At 44.2% G+C, this 10,484-nt stretch overlaps 1 protein-coding gene across 1 annotated transcript; it reads left to right on the forward strand.

Moving 5' to 3' along the window:
* Positions 1 to 432: 432 nt before the first annotated feature.
* ZP4 (zona pellucida glycoprotein 4) lies at positions 433 to 7,629 on the forward strand. Its single transcript, XM_061162988.1, has 12 exons — positions 433 to 613; positions 891 to 1,012; positions 1,090 to 1,198; positions 2,289 to 2,435; positions 3,168 to 3,355; positions 3,849 to 3,946; positions 4,975 to 5,105; positions 5,287 to 5,476; positions 5,551 to 5,698; positions 6,012 to 6,087; positions 7,243 to 7,359; positions 7,526 to 7,629. The coding sequence occupies exons 1-12, from the start codon at positions 433 to 435 to the stop codon at positions 7,627 to 7,629; spliced, it is 1,611 nt and encodes a 536-aa protein (XP_061018971.1).
* The last annotated feature ends 2,855 nt before the right edge of the window (positions 7,630 to 10,484 follow it).

Consider the following 10,484-nt stretch of genomic DNA (forward strand, 5'->3'; position numbering starts at 1 on the left):
TATTCCCAATTTACAGCTGGGAAGACTGAGTTTCTGAGAGGTAGTGACTTACCAGTTCACACAACTCATAAGTGGCAGAGCTAGAATTTATACCCAAACATGCAAGATTCTAAAAGAAGGTCAATAAGCTAGTAAGATAAGTGCTACACTGAGCAACTGTGAGGAAACCTATTTTAGCTAAAAAGTACCACATTGTTCCTGGGCTCTGAAGACTGCCTGATTTCAATATTAACGTGGTGCAGCTGCAGGCTGTGGCCTCAAGTGAATGATGCTGGAGGAATCACCCTTTCCAAAAGAGTCCCACCTGCATGCTACACAGATGTGCACCTGAAACCAGCTTTCTCTCTGTACTTAAGGGGCATGGGGAGCACAGGCTCTTGGGAAAGGAAGTGCAGGATCAGAAGAGCAGTCAGCAAGGCTCCTAGCAGCACCATGTGGCTGCTGCTGCAGTTTGTCTGGCTCTGTTTTCCATCGTCTCTTGGTCTGAATAGCCAGCATGAGACCGAGGTACCTGAGTATCCTGATGAACTACGCTGTGGGCTAAGGAGCTTTCAACTCACCATAAACCCTCTCAGCCAAGATATGGAGACTCCTCCTGCACTAGTAGCATGGGGTAAGTTTGAAGGCTGAGCTAGGCAATGGCATGTCTCCTCTATTGTGTAAAACTGGCCTCTGTTTTCTGTCCAAATGCCTCCCCACCTTTGCTAAACTCTCCTGCTTCTCTATAGAAGTAATCTAAAGTATAACTTCACCTCTAAACCTGATTCCCCTCTTGTTTCTCCTTTCTTGGCAGCTGCTCTCGAGTCTAAGGCAAAGCTGGCTGTCCCTTCCCAGCACTGGTGAGAGGGATGACTGACCACATGTGTTTTCTCCCCCATCCCCACTCCTAGATAACCGTGGGCTGCCACACAGCCTGCAGAATGACTCTGACTGTGGCACCTGGGTCAGCGAGGGCCCTGGCAGCTCCCTGGTGGTGGAAGCCTCCTACATTGGCTGCTATGTCGCTGAGTGGGTAAGTATGACCTGTCTTTAGGAAGGCTGAGATGCTGTGCCACCATCCAGGCTGACTCCTTGGGCCTGTCTCTCCAGGACTCCCACTACATCATGCCTGTTGGAATTGAAAGAGCAGGTGCGAGTGGACTTGGAACGGTTATAGAGACAAAACTCTTCAAGTGTCCTATGAATCTCCCAGGTAAGGGCTGGAAACTTCGGGTTCTGGGTGGAGTGGAGCTGCCTGAAATGTGTCCTTGGGTATCTTCTACCCATTCTGTGCAGTGATACTGGGCACCCATTGAGAACTGTCTTCCAGCTTTTCTTCACAGGTGACCCTAGGATAACCACCACCTGGGCAATTACTCGGGGCTCAGGAACTGTGAGGGGTATTTCACATGTTACCTGTAACCCCAACTCAGCCGTATTGCTAGCCCCAGCAGGAAGCTTTCCAAGCACCCCTCACTGGTAGGTGGCAGAGCTGAGATTCAACCAAGAGTTATCCCAGGACCAGAGATCCTCCCTGCTGAAGGGCCAGGAAGGAAGCTGAAGTTATCAAGGAAAGTCAGCAAATGCCTTCAAGAAGCAGGCTGCATTGAGAATAGGGCTCAGTCCCTTCAGCTGGGGCTGCTCGACTGCTTAACTTGGTATTTAACTTTGTGATTAACAGGAAGGTACAATGCCAGCTCAACTCCAGTGAATCTTGCCTTGCCCCCCCCCAAGAGCCCTATCTTAGTCATAAAGAGTCAAACTTCTGTTTTTAAACTTATAACCATACTGTGCAGCATGTGGGATCTTTGGTCCCAGCCAGATCAAACCCAAAACTCTGCAGTGGAAGCAGAGTCTTAACCACTGGACTCCCAGAAAGGTCCCAAGAGTTGATCTTACAATTCTTCACATCTGCCTTGTTATGTGATAGCCCAGTGGAGTAATACTGATAAAATACATAATCATAGGCCCCACTCCCCACTTACTGAACTGCATTTCAAAATGATGGTAATTTAGAGTACACTAAGATTAAGCACCTTTTTAAAGAACAGAAGGAAGAATTCTTTAATAAAGTCTCACTTCTACCAATCTTGTTTGTATTTCCTCTTCCAAAGAGTACTCATTTCAGGGCGCTCTTATAAGGTAACGAAATAGTGAACTTTATAATCCAGACTTAATTTCTAGTATGTAAATATCTCTTCCACTCACATAGATATCTATGGGAACTTAGTGTTATGTATTGAAAAGATCTCTTCTTAAAGACTAGACTTTGTTACCTAGTTGGAGTTACTCTTCTGTATCTACCCTAGATGTCCCAAATACTGGCCTCTGTGACTCTGTCCCAGTGTGGGACCGACTGCCCTGTGCTCCTTCACCCATCGCTCAACCAGACTGTGAACAGCTAGGCTGCTGCTACAACTCTGAAGAGGTCATTTCCTGCTACTACGGAAACACAGGTGAGTCGCTATATTTTTGAAATCAGCTGAAGAGTGCCTGCAATTACCATTTACTAAACCCAAAGGAGGGTTATCTCCTTCACCCCCCATCCAGAAGGCAAATACTGAAAGATGACCAAAGGTTAATGTTTAAGTACCTCCTAAGAACATTTGACCTTCAGTGACACCGCTTTCTACAGTCTTCCATTGTGTATTCTCCTAGAATCCAACAGAAAGCAAATAGCATTCAATGAACTCGGGAAGCTAAGTCTATGTACAGGATGCTAGTTGATAGAAACTTGACCAGTTTCAAGAAATTAGCCAATCTGGTGGCTGATGGTGAGCCTTATTTCAAAAGAACACTGTCCCAAATCATGCTCCAAGTCTTTCTCATGTAAAAATGACCCTCATGAAACAAGATGCTACACAATTCTAAGCTCTTAAACCTAGCTGTGATGAGTGAAATAGCAGGTATGGCTGTCTTCATTCTACAGGTGAAGCTGATACAAGGAAGTTAAATACACAGTAAGTAGTGGAGGCAAGATTCAGACCCAAGTGCCCATCCAAAGCCCCAGTTAAACTCTGGATGGCTGAACCTGCCTCCAGGTCATTAGGTGGAATTTCAGCTTTTCTAGTCGGGGGAGCGGAGGGTGGGGAATTTAAAGTAATGAAACTGTAATTTTTAGACCCTTGTCTGGCTGGATCAATCACTCGAGGTGACCTGCCTTCAGCACAGTTGCTCTGCTGTTTCAGTGACCTCACGCTGTACCCAAGATGGCCACTTCTCTATCGCTGTGTCCCGGAACGTGACCTCGCCCCCACTGCTCTTGAATTCTGTGCACTTGGCCTTCAGGAATGACAGTGAATGTAAACCTGTGATGGCAACACACACTTTTGTTCTGTTCCGGTTTCCATTTACTACCTGTGGTACTACAAAACAGGTGAGAGGAGCTGGCCTTGGGCTCGGTTTAAGTTGCTCAGGAATGCCCTAGTGATTGGGGGAGAACTGGACTAGCTTAGCCGTGAAGAATGTACCTGACTACTGCTTGCCATGTAGGATGGTCTCTGGGATAGAGGGGTCTTCAGTACTGAGAAAGCAGAAACCTCTGCTGGGCACTTGGCTAAGTCATCCCACCTGCCCTCTAGTGAGGGGCTAGACCCCCTTACCAAGCTGGAGAAGAACAAATAACAGGTTCCTCCCAGCACACTGCCCTGGGAAAGGACCAGGGAAATCGGCTGAGATCAGTGGTATTTCTGGCTTCCTCATTGCAGTACTCAAAGCCCCTCCCTGTTCCTTTGTCCTGAAAGTAAGGTGAAGTGATAATTTCCCTGCTAGTCAATGGGCATCCTTTCTGAGTGCTGGATCAAAGCAAAATTGAGTGAAGCAGCATCTGGCTTGCAGGAGTGACAGGAATTCTTTACCTGCCCTTGCAGATCACTGGAAAGCAGGCAGTATATGAAAATGAGCTGGTTGCAGCTCGGGATGTGAGAACTTGGAGCCGTGGTTCTATTACCCGAGACAGTATCTTCAGGTAAAGGTCTTAGTTAACCTGACCTTGCTTGACCAGAATGCCTGAATTTCCTTCCACAAACAGGAGTTCTAGAGAAAACACTCAAAAATGACCATAAACGACCATCTTCCTCATGATGGCAGAGTCTCTATTGCCTTGACTATCCAATCTCACAGACCATTATTTGATCTAGTAGCCTTGCATTATTACCACCAACTTGATCTAAGCCTCAGACTCAACCTGACTTCACTTTCGTTTCACTGGGTCTTTGTTTCTCACTCTAGTCTCTTCCTTCTACCTCCAATATCTAAGCTGTAGTAAAATGCATCTTTTTAATAAACCTTAGCTGGCATACTTAAAGATTTCTCTTTGTCTTCCAGAGCTTAAACTTTATATTATGAACATAACTTGCAGGGTCCTGCATGAAACTGCTGCTACTTCTCCAGCCAAAACTTTCCCTGTGTTCTCAATCCTTCCCTAACTGTTCCCTAACCTCAGATTTTGCTTCCATAGAGTATTCAATGGACCCCAGACTTCTTGCTTCCATGCTTTACCCTTCTCTCCTCTACCTCTCAGTTACTGCTTTTTTCCTTTATCAAATTTACCTGCAACATCTTCCCTGACTACCGCCTCCAGAGAACACACCTGTTTATCATAGAACCATAACTATCTTTTAAAATCTATTGAAGTATAGTTGATTTATAATGTGTTAATTTCTGCTATACAAAGTGACTTCAGTTACACATCTTTTTCATATTTCCATTATGGTTTATGACAGGATATTGAATACAGTAGGACTTTGTTTATCAATTCAATATATAATAGTCTATGCTTCCCTGGTGGCTCAGTGTTATATCAAACTCTCTAACATGGATCTTGTTTACCTATTAGTCTCCCCCAATGATAGCTTTCACAAGGCCAGAACCAAGCCCCACTTGTTTATAAACTTGTTCTAACACCTGATACTTAAAAAATGATTCCTCAAACCCTAAAGAGGTGACAAGATCTACCCACTGAAGATAGTAGCTAAAATCTTTATTTTTCTGCAGGCTCCAAGTCAGTTGTAGCTACTCTGGGAGTAGCAGTGCTCTCCCAGTTAATGTCCAGGTTCTTACACTCCCACCACCCCTTCCTGAGATCCAGCCTGGAAACCTCACTCTGGAACTTAAGATTGCCAAGGGTAAGACCCTCTTGGGTAGACTATCTGGCCCCTAGTCTAAGTCCTTTTCTGGGCGTGAAGACCCTAACTTGGTTACAAGATATTATTCGTTCTGAAGGTGTTTATGTGGGTGATGGTCTATACCAAGCCACCTAGAGGTTCCAAGCTCTTCACTGCTTCAACTTGTTTTGGCCTGTTGCAGATAAACGCTATCGCTCCTACTACACGGCTAGTGACTACCCAGTCGTGAAGTTGCTTCGGGATCCCATCTACGTGGAAGTCTCCATCCATCAGAGAACAGACCCCAGTCTCGAGCTGCGCCTGGACCAGTGTTGGGCGACACCCAGCGCAGATGCCCTGCTCCAGCCCCAGTGGCCCTTGCTGGTGAACGGGTGAGCATCTTTCCTGCACCTATGTTACAGTCCCTCCAAGAAGCCCATCTTGACTGCTGGATATCCTTGCTTAGGTGCCCCTACACAGGAGACAACTATCAGACAAAACTGATCCCTGTCTGGGAAGCCTCAGACCTGCTGTTTCCTTCTCACTACCAGCGCTTCAGCATTTCCACCTTCAGTTTTGTGGACTTGGTGGCAAAGCAGGCCCTCAAGGGACCGGTATGATGCTGCCTCCTCTGCTCTCTAGCTGGGCTTGAAACCCCCCCCCCCAACTCAAATGTTTCCACATGGTACCACTTTTCAGCTGATGTGGCCCTGTAACATTTTCTTTTGGTATAGCCTCAGAGCAATCAAGGGACACCCATGGCATATGTGACATGGGTCAACTAGAGTCTGGTATCTTAGTGCTTCTGGGATGTCAGTTTGCTTTATCAATTTTCTGATAATTCTTTGACTTCTTCCTGGGGGAGATAAAGCAGGTTTGAAGACTTAGGATGTGCCAGACCATGATCCCAATTCTTTTGGCCCCCAGGTGTATCTGCACTGCAGTGCATCAGTCTGCCAGCCTGCCGGGACACCATCTTGCATGACACCCTGTCCTGCCAGACGTGAGTATCCAACCTGTCTATGCCAGAGGCCAGACTGAAGTGTTATTTGGAGTCCAGTACTAACCTTTAGTCTGTGGCACATGTATCAAACTGAGGATTCATCTAATTAACGAGGCTTCTTTTAAGTACTTTCATGATTCAATGGAACAGAGATACAACTAATCTCCTAGAATTCCAGGCCTTCTAAATATTTCAGGATTAATAGCTTATATTTATAACTTTCACCCTTAGTTTTTCTCCATATAAATTTTTACTTAGCAGGGAGTCAAGTGGGTTCACAGCCTATAATCAAATAAAATACTTCTGCAGTATCAGATATAAATGTAGACTTATATACTTGATGGCAGGTCTGGCAACATGAGCTCAAGACTTATAGATGGCATAGGATTGCAGACTTAGTATGTGTTAATTGGTCAGGCCCAGTGCTCATACAGTCATATTCCACCTGATCCCACAACACTTACCTGGCTCCTGAATTGATTGAGAGTCATGATTCTTGATAATCCCTGGGTTGGGAAGATCCCCTGGAGGAGGTCTTAGCAAACCACTCCAGTATTCTAGCCTGGAGAATCCCCATGGACATAGGAGCCTGGTGGACTACTACAGTCCATGGGGGTCACAAAGAGTTGGACACAACTGAGCGACTAAGCATAGCACAGCATGACCCCTGAAGGTTTAAGCCTGTTCTGGTAGAAAAGAAAACCTCATACTACTTTTCAGAACTATCATTTAGTAAACTAAATACTCAACATCTAACTGCAATGATATATATATATATACTTAGATACCTAAAATTTTGAGAAGTACAGAGACCCTACAGTTAGCAATAGAAATAGGATTCAAACAGAGCTTTGCTGTTACTGTTACCAGGTAGCTTTATATCATAGGGTCTCAGTATTTAAGACATTGCTATTCAAGTACCTGTACTTAGGAAGGATGACAGTTTGGGGATAGTCTAAAATCATAATTTCTCAAGCTGCTGGCATTAATACAAATGAGTAAGTCTGAGACTTTGTGTCTAACACATTAAGGTTTTTCTTGGAGGAAAAACTTAATGGAGCAGAGTTGTCTGTGACAAGGGACCTAGCCCTGTTTTAGACTCCACAACCACTCACATGTACAAAACTAACAAATCCTAATTCATCTCTCCAACAGGAAGAAGAAGCTCTGACATCCATTTTCAGAACAACACTGCTAGCATTTCTAGCAAGGGTCCCTTGATTCTACTCCAAGCCATTCAAGACTCTTCAGAAAAGCTCCACAAATACTCAAGTGAGTGGAAAGAGAATCATATCTGAACCCTCCTTACTGGTTTGGTCAATGTGAACCTCAAAAGGAATGACCTAGCTTTTTTTTCCCTATAGCTCAAGACTAGCAGTCTCTATTAGGGTGTAACATCACTTGGCTTCAGCATACTAACCTACGTTTCCATCCTCAGGGTCTCCTGTAGACTCTCAAGCTCTGTGGGTGGCTGGCCTATTTGGAGTCTTAATTGTTGGAGCCTTGTTCGTGTCCTACCTGGCCATTAGGAAACGGAGATGAGTTACTCAGACCAAATGTTTTAATAAAACCAGATTGCACTGCTAGTCTCCTCAGCTCCTCATTTGACAAGTAATCTCTTTAGACTAGCTCATCTGCTGTTGGCCTCCCCTCTTTCCAACTCTTCTTCAGCCCTTGCATCTTCTGAACAGAACATTTCAGTAGAATTTCCTAGTTTAACAACTCAAGCAGAACCTACAAAAATAAATATCTCAGGCTTAGCAGACATATTTACAAGCTCATGAGGGTGTAAAACAGAACTCTTCCAGAAAATCAAACTAAGGAAGAACTAGTTTAGAGCTAGTCATGAGTCTTCTAGACCATCGGTCTGCAACTTCAGTGTGCATCAGGATCAAAGGAGGTCTGGTGTAAACAGATTACTATCCCCACCCCCGGACTTTGAATCTTCAAAGAAGTTTAAAGACTATTTGTCTTATCTGTTGTGCCTTAAGATCTCCCTAAACTGCAGTGGCCTAACATTAATCATTAAGTAGGTCTGGGCTGAGGCTTAGGAACATTTGTAACCACTCCTCAGGTGATACTGATCTTTCTATTCAAGCATCACACTTCAAAAACTAAGGTCTAGGACAATGCCTAAAAAGCGGCATCTGATCTTGGATTGATCAACTGTAAGTAACTTGCTCAGAAGAGGCTTTGGTTTGAGCTAGAACCAACAAGTAATTTCCCAGTTTAGTTCTTAAGACTAATAGAAAAAGGGGGGAAATGAATTATTGTGACTTCTCTATGTAAACATCCTACCCAAAGGACGCCTACAACTCAGCAGTCCCCAACATTTATCTTTAATTGGAGGATAATTGCTTTACAATGTTGTATTGGTCTCTGCCATACATCAACATGAATCAGCCACAGGTATACATATGTCCTATCCCACCTCCCTAGGTTATCACAGAGCGCCGGTTTGAGCTCCCTGTGTCGTAGAGCAAGTTCCCTCTGGCTGTCTAGTTTACATAAGGTAATGTAGGTTCCAATGCTGCTCATTTTGTCCCACCCTCTCCTTACCCCATTGTGTCCCCAAGCTTCTGTTGTCTCTATTGCTGCCCTGCAAACAGATTGATCACTACCATTTTTCCAGATTCTGTATATGAAAATACAATACTTGTTTTTCTTTTTGACTTCACTCTGTGTTTAGTAGCTCAGTTGTGTCTGATTCTTTGTGACCCGATGGACTGCAGCATGCCAGGTTTCCCTCTCCATTACCAACTTCCAGAGCTTGCTCAAACTCATGCCCATCAAGTCAGTGATTACCATCCAACCATCTCATCCTGTGTCGTCCCCTTCTCCTCCTTCCTTCAATCTTTCCCAGCATCAGGGTCTTTTCCAATGAGTCAGTTCTTCGCATTAGGTAGCCAAAGTACTGGAGCTTCAGCATCAATCCTTCCAGTGAATATTCAGGGTTGATTTTCTTTAGAATTGACTGGTTTGATCTCCCTGCAGTCCAAGGGACTCCCAAGAGTCTTCTCCAACACCACAGTTCAAAAGCATCAATTCATCGCCACTCAGCTTTCTTTATAGTCCAACTCTCACATTCATACATGACGACTGGAAAAACCATAGCTCTGACTAGAGGGACCTTTGTTGGCAAAGTAATGTCTCTGCTTTTTAATCTGCTGTCTAGGTTGGTCATAACTTTTCTTCCAAGGGTAAGCGTCTTAATTTCATGGCTGCAGTCACCATCTGCAGTGATTTTGGATCCCACACAGGCTCTATATCTTTAACCTTTTTGGCACCAGAGACCATTTCAATGAAAGAATTTTTCCACAGACTGGCATCAGGGGATGGTTTTGAGATGATTCAAGTGCATTATGTTTATTGTGCACTTTATTTCTGTTACATCAGTTCCAACTCACATCACCAGGTATTAGATTCTAGAGGTTGGGGATCCCTGCTTGTAACTAACACTGCTAGCCAAAGTCTGTGGATCTCCTCTCTTCCCAGAGGGAGGCTCTGAAAGTATGCCTGATTAAACAAGATGCCAACATTTATCTTCCTGGAGCAAATTCCAGGTCTTTTTGAAGTACGTTGTCGATAAGCATTGGAGTCGTTTCTAGCCTGGGGTGGTTAGTAATAAACCTGCAATGAACATTGGGGAGTTCATCTTTCAGTGTCCTATCTTTTTGCCTTTTCATACTGTTCATGGGGTTCTCAAGGCAAGAATACAGAAGTGGTTTTAAAAAAGAAGTGGTTTGCCATTTGCTTCTCCAGTGGACATATTTCATCAGAAGAGGTGGAAAGAATACACAGAAGAACTGTACAAAAAAGATCTTCATGACCCAGATAATCACAATGGTGTGATCACTCACCTAGAGCCAGACATCCTGGAATGTGAAGTCAAGTGGGCCTTAGGAAGCACCACTACGAACAAAGCTAGGGAGGGTGATGGAATTCCAGTTGGGCTATTTCAAATCCTAAAAGATGATGCTATGAAAGTGCTGCACTCAATATGCTAGCAAATTTGGAAAACTCGGCAGTGGCCACAGGACTGTAAAAGTAAGTTTTCTTTCCAATCCCAAAGAAAGGCAATGACAAAGAATGTCCAAACTACTGTACAATTGCAATCATCTCACACACTTGCAAAGTAATGCTCAAAATTCTCCAAGCCAGGCTTCAGCAATACATGAACCATGAACTTCCAGATGTTCAAGCTGGTTTTAGAAAAGGCAGAGGAACCAGAGATCAAATTGCCAACATCCATTGGATCATTGAAAAAGCAAGAGAGCTCCAGAAAAACATCTATTTCTGCTTTATTGCCTATGCCAAAGCCTTTGACTGTGTAGATCACAATAAACTGTGGAAAATTCTGAAAAAGATGGGAATACCAGACCACCTGACCTGCCTCT

The sequence above is a fragment of the Dama dama genome, chromosome 15 (assembly GCF_033118175.1).
Source record: "Dama dama isolate Ldn47 chromosome 15, ASM3311817v1, whole genome shotgun sequence".
NCBI classification, from domain to species: domain Eukaryota; kingdom Metazoa; phylum Chordata; class Mammalia; order Artiodactyla; family Cervidae; genus Dama; species Dama dama.

Excerpts from the sequence above, each read along its gene's own strand:
- ZP4 (XM_061162988.1), top strand. The coding sequence starts at position 433 with ATGTGGCTGCTGCTGCAGTTTGTCTGGCTCTGTTTTCCATCGTCTCTT. Across the intron at positions 3,356-3,848 it reads CCTGTGGTACTACAAAACAG|ATCACTGGAAAGCAGGCAGT; the intron begins GTGAGAGGAGCT and ends CTGCCCTTGCAG. Across the intron at positions 5,699-6,011 it reads AGCAGGCCCTCAAGGGACCG|GTGTATCTGCACTGCAGTGC; the intron begins GTATGATGCTGC and ends TTTGGCCCCCAG.